Source organism: Paralichthys olivaceus, chromosome 6 (genome assembly GCF_024713975.1).
Source record: "Paralichthys olivaceus isolate ysfri-2021 chromosome 6, ASM2471397v2, whole genome shotgun sequence".
Taxonomy (NCBI): domain Eukaryota; kingdom Metazoa; phylum Chordata; class Actinopteri; order Pleuronectiformes; family Paralichthyidae; genus Paralichthys; species Paralichthys olivaceus.
Window position 1 is genome coordinate 1,514,939 of NC_091098.1, and position 13,773 is coordinate 1,528,711.

The 13,773-nt window shown below is 39.6% G+C and overlaps 1 protein-coding gene across 1 annotated transcript in view; it reads right to left on the reverse strand.

The window, feature by feature from the left end:
- Nucleotides 1–761: 761 nt before the first annotated feature.
- The window catches only part of gpr173 (G protein-coupled receptor 173), a 28,219-nt gene continuing 15,207 nt past the window's right edge, over nt 762–13,773 (reverse strand). Inside the window, exon 2 of the mRNA XM_020107588.2 lies at nt 762–8,397. Within this exon, the coding sequence (XP_019963147.1) occupies nt 7,015–8,199 (1,185 nt within the window). The 5' untranslated portion in view covers nt 8,200–8,397 and the 3' untranslated portion in view covers nt 762–7,014. The remainder of the gene's footprint in view (nt 8,398–13,773) is intronic.

A 13,773-nucleotide genomic window follows, 5' to 3' on the forward strand; every position in this document is an offset into this window, starting at 1 on the left:
TAAGCCATAACAGCCAGATGGCCTGTGTCTGGGTCTCATTAAGCCTGACTGCTTTCAGGAACAATCTGGATTACTCATGGCTTTTATTCCCTGACTGAAGTGCTGTCTGGCCATAAAGAAAAACTTCAAATACTTCTTGTGTTGAGTTGATGTGGAACTAAATATGACTTGTAGTGAAATGCACATGATATAGAATTTTGGATTGTTTATTTCTGAACCTTCCAGGCAGTCACTGTACAGCATACATTTTTGTAAAACATCTGGACTTGAGTCTCACTTTTCCTTAACTTTTCCACTTAAGGATAAGTTCTGGCTCTGAGATATAATTAAGTATGAAGTATTTTACAAAATCATACAATGGGACTTGCAGTATAAGGTGACACACAGAAAATGTGTGTGTCATTGAGGGGGTTGGCAGTTAGAATTGCTGTAATAGCTGATCAGATGCTGTCGATATAATGAATGAAAACATTGAAATTTCAACTTTAAGTCCTGCAGAAAGTTCAATTGTCAGTTTATCAAGTATAAAGCACAAAAAATAGATATGGAAATATGGAAAAAAATAAAATAACAAATATTGGGAGTACATTCTGCCAAAGAAATAGTCCCTTGTGTTGTGTAGGTTACCTATAGAAACATCATCAGTCAGCCAGCCTCCGAAACACAATGTGGAATATATATTATAAATGTCCTCAAAATATGTTTTGAATTGAATGCCCAGGAATGGTAGGGAGAAGCTGACACAGGTAATCATAGTAATATTCTGATCATTCCAAATGAAATTTATTTTCATTACAAAAAACTTGTCCGATACATGTGTAACAGGCATGTGTAACCACTTGTTCTACCTCAATGATTTCCAGTGGAAACCTTGTGTTATTTTTATGTCTGACTGCAGGAAGTACTGACACAATCCTTTTTTCTTTAAACCATTGGCATGAGTTAATAATGTGATGCACAGCAGAACAACCATTGTTCATTTGTATATATACAGACTGAATTATGTCATACTGCTGGGCCCAGTACCAACTGCAAACCTTCTGTGTCATTACAAACACTGTGTTAAATTCCTGTAAACATGGACGTTCAGATCGTCAGCCGTCTTTGACCTAAAAACAGGTGTTTGTGCTGCAGTTTCAAAATGCAGCATGCTTCTTTACAGTGTCCTGAGAGATGATATTTCTTTGATCTGGAGCGCAGATATGATTGTAATTTCTCATCCCAATAAGAGAATGCCATCCTTTTGGGACTTTGTGAGCTCCACACAAGCTTAGAAGTCAGAAGTCACTCAGCTACTTTGTGATGAAGCATCAAGCAGTTCAGTTTTAACTTTAAACTGAAGATTGCTGCTGGTGAGGAGTTCAACTCATGCATCTCTGACACAATAGGCAAACATTTAAGGATGGTTGCAGTTCATTATAACTTTATTTTTTTTATTTGTAATTTAAGCAGTTGTCTATTGGTTCCTGGATCTGGGAACACAGCAACGTGACCACAATCAAAGTTTGACAAGAAGAAACATGAGCGGATGATCAGACAGTGGAATGGAAATCAACAAATTATTCAGACCAAAACCACTGTTTTATTCAGATTTCCTTAACTTCTTTGTTTGTTCAGTTTACCTGAACCTCTTCTGTGAAGGTCAAAGTGAAACCGCTCATTAAATGTCTAGGCAGGAAGTGGGTGTGTAAACTGTTTGTTTCACCATTTTATGATTTTTCTCCTCCACATACATTCAGTTTGTTTCCAACCTGTCGGATCATAAGTCTTTGTGATATCACTGTTTTCAGCTTCAGTGTTGTTATCAATGACAGGGCTGATGAAGAAGAACCAAAATGAATAAGTTATCCTTCTGACCTGATTAGAAACTAAAGCTGCATTGTATGTACAATTTTCGATTATTTATCACCATGACGATTGTAGTTTGACATAATTTTAATAAGGAAACATTCAGAAAGATGCCAGGGTATGCAATCATATTTGGTTTGTCTGGATGCTTTATCACAAGCTTTATAACCTTCATGGTCCCTAAATATGTACAAAAAATCCAATTCATAATAATCCGATACATATTTTTTTTCAAAGGGACCTATAGTATACTTCATTATTTTGAAAACACATTCAGTATGTAGTTTGTATGAGAAAAGGGTCAACATGAAGAGGCATTTGCAGAAATTATATCTTCAAATGTAATACATCCGTATATTCGCTCAATATTTTCCCTCTAGCTTTCCTCTCTCTCTTACACACACACACACACACAGAGTCACAGTAGAAATACAAAGATCAGGAATTCTTCTGTTGCAATTCAAAGTTAGTTTGCTGTCATTATAATACACACTAAATAGTACAGAGGTCACAGTAAATTTACAAAAGATAATCTGCCTGAGGCAACTTAAAAAAAAAAGGACTGTCCACTCTTCAACATCAACTGTGTCCATACTTCTCTCTGGCTGTGTTTCAGAAATGCAAATTGAAAGACCTGTCATTTTCTCTTCATTCCCCAGGATGAAATCAGGGCCGCAAACAATTCCACACTAATCCAGAGGATTTACATTATTGAGCTGCGATAGTCACTCATATTCCTGTCAATGTTCTTTTTTTTCCCCCATCAACTGTCCCAGACCACAGTCCCTCCAGGTTAGGATGGGAGGTAGTGCACAGTGTTGTGTTTCCTCTTTTTAAATGACTTCTGTGCATTCAAAAGAAACATTTGTCTACTCTTTGTTGCATTGGTTTGACGTTTTTATGCAGTAAGGCCATAATGCTGAAAACAAAAATAGCACAAGGGATTCTCTGTGGCGCGCTGTGTCAGAAATGCCACAACAGAGACAAAGGGGCAAGAATATTCCCAAAACACACTCTTCCTTTCAGTCTTAGGGACTGTCATGTTTTCAGACAGTCAGACAAATTACAGTCTCTGCGCACTTTGCCTTACTTCCACCTTCATTCCATTCAGGTTACAAATCATTTTCAGAGAGGAACAAGGAAGAAACACAGTTAATTATATATCTAGATTTGTGCAAAAATAAAGCAGTCTGCTATGGCATCATCATCCCTTCTGTACTCATCTGGTGAAATATTGAGGATGATATCAATCTTATTTCAACTCAGCTCGACTGTGTGATTTTACCATCGAGTTGACTCCAGATTATCTAGTTAAGCCGTCATTGAATTTTGTGATTTAAACTGAACTGTATTTTTTACCACACAACTTTTGCAAAATTAGATTTTTTTTACCAGTTTGACACAGAGCTAAAAAGTAAAACGTCATAGAAAAGTCAGTTGGATTCAGTAGTTTTGATTTGATTTCAAATTGGTTTGATTCTGCTCCTGTGGAACTGTTGAAATATGGTGAAAAGCCTGACAGCTACACTGAGTGGACAGGAAATGTCTGCAGCAGGGAGACAGCCTGGGCTGTGGTTTGTGTATTTCCCATTTCAGTTAATATCAGTTTTTTCCACATGAAGGTAATGTGGCTTTGAGAGTGACTGTCCCTGAAGAAGTGATTGCAGAGCTACAGTAGATACAGTTATCAGTGCCCAGTTACACAGTCCGTCTTCACTTCTCTGTAAAAAATGTTTTCCATATGTAACTTATGATTTGTCCTTTAAAAAATATATACAATTTAAGTTTTGTCTGTAGGTTTGTTTCAAACTTGAATAAGAATTGGAACAAAATGATTTAGGGATCTATCATTGGCACAGTTGGAAGATGTTCTTTTTTCGTGAAAATTTGCCAAAATGACTGGTCACAGAAACTCCTAAAAGCTTCTCAAATCAGTGTAATGCCAACTTCTTTTATCTGATAATTTACAGTGTTTTACTTTGGCTTATCAATCACGTAATCACAATCTCCTCAGTGTAGAACAACAATTTTTTTCTCTAATGGGCACTTTGAAAAATAAACGCAAAAACTTTGTGACGTTTTTCAAAATTGAAATCCTGCTGGACTGTTAGATATCACTCAAACGTTCACTCAATCTCCTTTCACACAAGCACTGAACTCCAGAGATCCCTCCCAATTTTTCTGGAGGAGATGTATGCGTGAACGCATATGTCAGAGTGTGAGCCTCCAGACTTTCTGTGGACTTTCTCTGCCTGGCCCCCCGAGTATAAAGTCAGAAGAATCTGATGTGAGAACACAGCAGGAGATCCTTCACTGGATTCACCATGAGTGAGTGGGCATTGACGTTTTGAACACGTAACAGACGCAAAAATTAAGAAGACAAGAAGAAAACACATATTTCAGGATGAAAAAGCTGAGCCAAACATGAAGATGACATAGACAAAGAGCTGACGTGGATGTGCTGTAAATTAATCATGTGATCTCTGCAGCGGAATTAATATTGCCACTGTCTGCTGCACCTCTCCTCAGCTGGATCCTTTGGGAAGTTTGTTGTGAACACATCTGTGCATAGAACCTCCCGCTGTGTTGTTCCTGTGTGAAAAGGAAACTGTGGAGAAAGTCCAGACTGAATTCTCTGGAGTTCCTCCACAGGTCATGTCTGAAAAGGCTTCAGTCATACACAACGAACACCTCATTGTTACTTTGAGGTGAGGGAGTAAATTAAGATTCAAATAATGTCTGAATCTGGAATCATCACACAAATTAAATTTACAGGAGGAGCAAAGATTATAAACTCAGTAACAGCTGCACAATATAATACTGACCGCTTTCAATCGTTACTCAAATGTTGGTACCGTGGAGGAAAACAAGTCTATGAGGAACAAGGGATTTAATTAATACACATTTTACAGGAATGAAAAAATAAATATAACTTACACTTTAGAAAACAACAAAGTTGCCACTTTACTTAAACGTCTGTTAGGATTAATTTCTCTTTTCCTTTTTGCAGTTACTCCCTATCTTCTTGTTCTCCACTGTACCTACATTTAAGTAGGAACCATAATTATTTTATTTCCACCTGATTCATACATTTATATATTTGTCTACTGCTTACAGACTTCAGATAAGTGTTTTGCTGTTTGTACATAAAGATAAAGTTGATGACAAAAATTAGTCATTTAATATTAAGTTTAAAAGCAACAATATATATATATATATATATATATATATATTCACACATAAACTGAATGCTTTTAAAAGGCCGAGAAAATAACAATGGCTGAGAGATAAGAGTGAAACATTATTCCCACATGCTTAATAGACATCAACACATCAGGTACTAATGTGGGCATCATTTCTGCAGGCCACAGAGTGAACTGCAGTTATTGAATTATTGGGGTTTTAACAAAAAACAAGCTTATAATTAACTGATAGCATGACCATGTGATAGCTTTTGTTCTATAGGTTTTAGTTTTTAAGTGAATTACGAACATCATAAACTTAAATATTATAAATATTTGGACATCAGCATTAAGCACGTAAAATGCACTAGATAGCCATTGAGATTTCCAACACTTCCTCAGTCTTAGTCAGAGCTAGTAGAGAGCTTTTCTTGCACCTCTTGTGAATGCAAGTAACAGTTTAACAACAAAAATCTAATGCAACTGGGCACTGAGTTCAGTCTCAAGTCATATGTTATAACAAGCTGCTGTTAGTGAAAATTCTGCTTACTTACCATTAACTGAGTGGATCAGGATTTATCTTGTCTTCAAGTGATGCACATAATGAAAAACTTACACACTGTAATTCTGGAGTTCGGAAAAGAAAATACATCATAAATCAGAAAAGCTGGTGCTCTGCTCTTTGCTCAGTCCCTGCTACTGTGTTTGCATACAAAAGAAATAATGATATTGTAGAATAGTAACCTCAAGTGAAAGGTTCAGTGTGTAGAATTTTGTGATATCTAATGTTGAAATTGAATGTTGCAGCTGAACACCCCTCACCTCACCCTCTCCTTCCAAACATGAAAAAGAACCTGTGGTAGCCTTCAGTTGTCATAAAAACTCAAAATGTGTTTAGTTTGTCCAGTCTGCACTAATGTAAAAAACATGGCAGCCTCCGTAGAGAGGGTCCGCTCCATGTAAATATAAAGTATTTAAATATAAAGGGCCTTTTCTGGGGTAAAGAAATCTACAATTCATACAATTTAGATGAAACGAACTAGTGAAAACATCATGAGAATTATTCTACATTAAATTTCTGCCAATAGTTCCCTTTCCCCTAAATCTTACACACTGGACCTTGAAGGGCATTCATAGACATACTTTTATTTGATTCCAAACATAAGATAAGTTTAAAGCATCTAACTGGTCCCTGAATCAAAAGACTCAGTATTCTGAAACAGACTTTTTGATGCTGCTTCTGTTTCCTGTCCCGAGTTCAACTCACCCCATTTTGTCAAAACCGTTATGATTTCACAGCCAAAATGTGACATAATGTATTTCAACATTCTAATGTTTACCAACTTTAAAACTGACTTTGTTTGTTGAGATAAGTGATTCTAAAAACTTAAGCTTAATTCTTTGTGTTTCTACATCGGTAAATTACTGGACAGACTGTCTTTGGATTGGGCTTTGCCTCTGAAAATCAAAACCTTAAAACTCACAGCAATTCTATTTTTTAAGACATGTTTTAAATTACTAAAAATTAATACTAATTAAAAAGGTGCTGTTAGGGCTTAAAATGAATGGCAGCGTCCCCAGTTCAAATCTTTAGTCGTCTCATGTTACCAAAACAACATAAACATCCGTGTCAATCCATTTTTGATGTTGTTAATGAAGCAGCGTATGTAATTTGTTGGTAGTTATTTGTCTGGCTTGGTTTCCACAGTGACTGCATTATTATTTGCATTATTTAGCTATTAAAAGCATTTTCCTCCTTATCAAAAGTCAACGCCTGACTCCACCGATGTTCTTATTTTCAGTGAAAAGGATTTTGGTAGATGAAACTACATGCTTAACATTCCAGTGTTTTTCCCATTGCACTCACCAGTTAACAACCAAACCATAAATGTAGCTTGCATTGAATCAAGTACAACAGTAAACAATCCCACAACACATCTATTGGTTGGCCCTTGGTTTTTCTCCATGTTCAGATCATCTCTGCTTAAATGACACAATAAGGCTCTTGTGGCAGATGAGGTTTAGTCCTGCAGCAGGCTGGTAGATGGGAAAGGAGCCCTATCTTCAAGTCTTTGTTGAGGAAGAAACAGACAATAGGGTTGACTCCGGCTTGAGCGAAACTCATCCACACGGTTGTAGAGAGGTACCTGTGTGGTATTGTGCAAGCCTTGACAAACACTCTCCAATAGCAAGCTACTATGTAAGGAGACCACAGCACCAGGAACAGAAGGGTGATAACATAAAACATCCTGCCAAGCTGCTTCTCTGCTTTGAACTCCTCCATGCCCAACAGGCGCCGGTTCTGGTTGTGCAAGTTCTGCCGGATTCCAAGCAAAGTGGGCGGCATCGGGCCCCTACCAAAGCCTGCAATCCAGTTGGCTGCAGCTTGACCAGTAGCCCCTGGTCCGTGAAAGGTCCAGTTCTGACTGATGGCTGGCACCATCTGGACTGGTTTCATTTTGCGGTGCTTGTATTCAAAGAGAAGTAACTTCATGTAGACAACATGTGTGGCTAAAATGAGAACAGCCAACATTAACATGAAGCCGAGTGTGTCATTAGCCTTGAAATAGCGGTGCTCAAAGATGCACTGGTCCTCCTCGCGAATGAACTTGTAGGTGCCCACGTCAAAAACTGGTGGGAAAGCCATTGCCACAGACAGTGTCCACACCATACACACCACTGCCACACATGTCCAGAATGTCATTCGCTTTGAGTAAAATCGGTGGTGTGCAATAGCCATGTAGCGTGTTACGCTGATGCAGAATAGCATGAAGGCAGCATGGAAACAGAAGAGGACTGCCATGAAGGCCACTACCTTGCAGCTTAGAACACTGTAGGTCCAGGCTGAGCCATTCTTTATTGACACCAGAACAAAAGGGAAGCAGATAGCTGAGCGAATAGTGTCCGCCAGGCACAGGTCCAGCAGGAAGTAATAAGGTGCCTTGTGCAGGGCCCGGTCCCTCAGTACTAACAGAGATACCACTAGGTTCCCCACTAGGCTAATGCAGATTATCAGCCCCAGTAGTACCAGTTTGATATAGGTAGAGACAGCAGAGGAAGGACTCTCTGCTACCATACCTCCTGCAGTAGCCACCACTGCTGCCATGGGCCCAGGAGGCCCTTCACTGCTCTCATTTCCATGGGCCATTCTGAATGTCTCGCCACCCATAACACCTTCTCTTCAAACACCAAAGACACCACTCCCCCGCCACCTCCTCCGTCTGCTATCAGTTCCTTCGTCCTCGTGGTTGCTTCCTTTTCGTAGTTCACAAGGAACGGGAACACCTTAATATGCATTGCCCCATTTTGAGCTGGGTCACTTTGTCAGTGTAATGTGTCGTCTCACCTCCTGATCCTCCTCAGGAACCTGAAAATAATCAGAAACAATAAAGAATTAGAAGGCCTGTGCTATTGAGGTCGCAATGACAGTAATTACCTTACAGTTGAGCTCAGAGAGGTTGGGAGTGGGCAGACCTATTATCTTGGCATCAGTATGGGTTATGTGTGTTGGTGACATTTAGCTATCATACAACTAAATCCAAAAACTGACCCCTTTAAAAATAAGTGTACAAACATTTTATTAGGGATGAGCAAGTTCCCCATTATCTGTATCTGTTCAACCAACTAAATTATTAGTACCCATATCCATACTTGGAGGGGACGGGACTTAAACCAGAAGTTGGTATTTTACGCCTGATTGTTTATTAGAAAACTATTTACAGAAGAGCCTTAAAATTGAGCTTCAGATCAATGTTTTTGATCACAAGAGTAAGAGAAACATTTTTTATAGACTTAAGTGAATCAATGAACACAACTTATGCATTATTTAGAAGTATTAAGTAAAATGCAGGTTTTCATACTCAACAAGTTTTTATATTCAACATTTTCTTTTTTTCTTTTTTTAATTTTTTGAAAATTACATTTAAACAGTGTGATGTTTTTCTGTGTGATCACAGGGCTTTTTTTTCTACCTGTTGTAGGTTTTTTGGGGGGGTGCTTTATTTTTTATTTCTACACAAAGATGAACACAATGTTAAATATGTGTTTTGGGTGTGTGTGAGTGAGTGTGTGAGTCAAGGAAGGAGAAGGGCGCTCACTCCGTGTGCGTCTAGCTTGGCATGGCGCACTCAGACTCGGCCAGTGGACGCTGAGAATACATGATCATAGATAACAATGTTACACTCCCTGTGTACAGAGTGGCTGTGACAACGACAAGATTGTGTTGTGTGGTGCTGCAGCAGTGAACTTTTTATAGGCTCTATGTGTGGCAGGCCTATCAAGGAATGATGTAGACACAGCTATCCAATGAGGATTATCATTCATCATGAGTACAGATATTGACACATTTTACTGTTTGGAGATTTGAGATTGGACTCCAAAGTAGATGAATAATCACTTCTGGTCCAATAAATAGTCTGGAAAATGGCATATGTTCCATATTTTTCAACTTGTTTTTTGTAATCATAAAAGATATTAAGTGAGCAAATTTTGACGTTCCAAGCTTAAAATTTTGTATCAAAGGTCTGTTTGGTGCCATATGACATATGCACTCATTTTCTGTGTAACTTTTGCACCATAGAAATCATAAGATGATAGTACAGGCCATGGGGGTAATGATAGAAATAGGATAGATGGAGGTGGTCAAGGGAATTGATTGGGGGGTGGGTCATTGACATGATTTTAACATGATTGTTACATAAAATCTTTCATCTCATAGTTTTCAATTTTCCAGACCTTGATGAATGTTCAGATGATGATGCTAAAGAAAAAATGAGTCTTTTCAACTGATTTGTACAATGCTGACACAGAAAAGGCTCAGGTGGCTTTTCCCAGCGATGTATTATTGGTGAACTTGCAACAAGGAAGCAGAATAACTTCAAACTGTTCCTGGCAAATGAGGAAAACTAGAATGGCACTCAGTAGAGTGAATACCTCCACCAAGGCTCAACAGTCGCCTCGTGAAACCACATTTAAATTCACGAGAGGTAGATTCTATTTCTGGTCTGCACCAAATTGACATATATATCAGTCCTCTAACAAGCCTGATCAATTAAGTATAATCTGAAAAATCAAGATAAATGCTGCAACGCTATCTATGGTAAAGAACGTGAAAAAAGGAGGTTATAAGACCAGGGGCAGCTGGTCAATAGGGGGCGATAGGGCAGCCCTCCCAAAAAAAATAAGGAAAAAGGATGGTAGGGATACATTTTGTTCATTAAATTGTCATTATTATTATTTAAATGTATTAAATTATATTCATTCTCAAGACAGTTTGTTCTGCCTGCTGCCTCTGATTATTATATAGTCCAATCAGCTGCAGTGTCAAGCCCTGTTCAATAGAGTACGGGATGATTTAAATATGGCTGAAAATCGCCCACAGTCGCTCTCATACACTTTCATTGTAAGACTTTTTTTTCAAACTGCAAGCACTGCAATGCAATCTCTATGACAACAAGATTTTATCAGGCCATCATGTGAAATACCAGGAGCGAGAGCACACACACAGGCCCCGGGGTTCCGCCCCCAATCACTTGCTCGGAGCGACACAAGCGGTGAGATGAGGAGCGTTACCATGAACCCCTGGTCAGTAACTTTGTTGAAGAACAATGGAAACAAACACAGAGTTCCTCTGGTCACAGCTGCTCAGTGATCAGCTGCTTGATGATCAGAGCTGAAGTTGCCTCAATTGAACTAATAAACACTCATCACTACTTATCAGGACCTCATCAGTACATGAGGTAACTCAGTGTTTGTTTGATTTGCTCCAGAGTTTATGAGACTCATGTAAACATCATCTAAAATGACTTGTCAAGATTTTGTGCGCAGTACAACATGAGATGAGATGTGAACAGCAGGACTCAGTGCTAAAGTGACCGGAGCGACACAGATTCATGTGTTTACCCATTCCACAGGAAACCTTAACCATCATTGCAACAATTGACCCCCCTGAGAAATTTGGCAGGAGCAGTCACTGAATAAGACACAACTATGTCAAGTACTATTAAAAATATAGGGGAGCAAGGCATCTGCATCTTTATAAAAAAAAAAAGAGAAACCACAGACGCATTGGTGGAGGCATACCCTCTGCTGTTCTCATCTGATGACAATGTGAGTATATTGAAATGTATATGATTCATCTATTAGCCTTTCTCACCACATGCCTTTTAATATGATAATTTATAGGCTGGGGGAAAAGCTTGTTTTAGGTTGGTCTGACATTTGAAACTGATAATAATACATGGTGCCCTAATATATACCACAATTTACTCAAAATTTTGTTTCAGGTGACCACATGTGAGATCCATGAGCTGTTGTCCAACCAGGTAGAGACTCCTTTGTTCCGTATGCTGCTAAGCTGGGATACAAGTCATCCTTGGTTAGATTGTTAGATATTTTCTTTATCCCAAAGCACCACAACCAATCCAGGCATCTACTGGTTGTGAACATAAGTGAACTGGCAAAAACTGAAAACAGCTTTAGTGTTCACTGGGAGAAATGTAAAGAGTGCCTTCAAATGGCAAGGTCGGATCCCTTAAGAAGTAACAGAGCCAAGAACCTATGACAGACATATATGTATGTGACATATGGCCATGGCAGGGAGATGCTGTAATATTGTACGGAGCATTATGCTGAAGAAGATGGTGGATGAGGATGACCAACCAACATCCAAATCTGTGGAGGATCTCTCCCAGCTCCCACATTGCAAAGACAACCTGGAGGCCAAACTCCAACAGAACAATGTGAGGGATGTGTGGTCTGGAATGAGGGAAATAACTGGGTTCAAGGAGAAAAGCAGACAACCAGGAGGCAGCCTGTAGAGGGCAAATTAACTAAATTTGTTCTTCAACATGTTCAGTACACAGCCCTCATCTGTCCTCCCCACCACACTCCCAGACTTCCACACACCCTAACTGCTTCCAAAGCATCTGCCCCACCTCAGACCACAGAAGAAATCATCGCTGGACCCTCTTCAGTTCGCCTATCAGCCTCATCTTGGAGTGGATGATGCAATTATCTACCTGCTGCAGCGAGCCCACTCACAACTGGACCAGGCTGGTCGCAAAGTGGATCTTTCTTTGATTTTTCCATTGCGTTCAACACCATCCAGCCAGCTCTTATGAGGAAGAAGCTGCAGGCTATGTGGGTAGACACATCCACCGTCTCCTGGATTACTGACTATCTGACAGGCAGACCTCAGTTTGTCAGACTGGGCAGTGTTCTGTCTGATGTGGTAGTGAGTACTACAGGAGCTCCACAGGGGACTGTAGTGTCACCCTTCCTCTTCACACTGTACATCTCTGACCTTCAGTACAACTCTGAGTCATGCCATTTACAGAAGTTCTCTGATGACTCTGCAGTGGTTGGGTGTATAAGTGATAGGAGGGAGGGTGAGTACAGAGCGCTGTTGAATGGTTTTGTAGAGTGAGCCGGGAAAAATCATCTGCTTCTGAATGTGGCCAAGACCAGGGAGATGGTGGTCGACTTCAGGAGGAAGAGGATGGTTTCATAGCCACTGCGTATCCTGGGAGAGGATGTTGTGAAAGTTGAGGATTACAAGTACCTGGAAAACCAACATCGATGCTGTCTACAAGAAAGGAATGAGCAGACTCTATTTCCTGAGGAAGCTGAGATCTTTCAACGTGTGCAGCAAGATGTTAGAAATATTCTATCAGTCTGTTGTAGCCAGTGTACTGTACTTGTACTTGTGCTGTGGTCTGCTAGGGGAGCAGCATTGGAGCCTTTGACACCAACAGACTGAACAGGCTGATTAAGAAGGCTGCCTCCGTCATTGGCCGCAAACTGGAAACTTTTGAAGGGGTGGTGGAGAGGACAGCACTGAATAAGCTTTTATCCATCATGGACAATCAAGAGGACACTCTCTAACACCTGGTGGACAGACAGCAGAGCACTTTCTCTAACAGACTGGTTCAGCTCCACTGCCGCAAAGACAGATACAGGAACTCTTTCTTGCCCACAGCAATAAGACTGTACAATTCTCACCTCTGATAGAACTTTATTTTTCAAATAATTTGTTTTAAATAACATTTGTTCTTAAGAAGGTTTCTAAGAAAACTGTACATCAGATTAATTTGGCATTCATAAACTGTTCTTATATTGATCAATGCCATGTCTTCATAAGTTGAAAGCACATGTCAGTTTTTCCCAATTATCATAGGTAAACACCTCATCAATGCTTATAAAAGGGCATGAGCCTGCAGTGCCCTGTGTACGCCATACAGTCTATGGTGAAAAGAAACGTCTTCTTAAAACCCACTCAGGGCAGTTTTTACAAAGTTTCTGACATTCACCAATGTTCTTCTTATTTGTGGTTTGTTCTTATGTAAGAACAGAATCTATGCACACAACCGAAATGATTGTGTAAAATGATCAGTTATTGTGTTTTTTACTTTTAATTCTACGCGATTGATTACAGATCAAAAGATGGTGCCGGTGAGGTTAGCTGCTGTCGTACCTGCTCCAAACCTTTGTTTCTAGTAGCTTTTTGTCTTATTTTTGCCTTGTTGAGTTCACCCGCAATATACTGTAACACATACGACAGACTCTGATCAACATAGGAATCCAGTACTCAAACTGTGTTCCTATCAGTTTTAATCCAGACCCATCCTGGCATCCCCACATTCTACATGGGGCCAACAACAACAACAATGGATGACACGCAGGCTCCAGGTCAAAATCGGTAAAAAGCCCTGAGGGAAACTAGCTGGGATTAGGAACAGGCTGA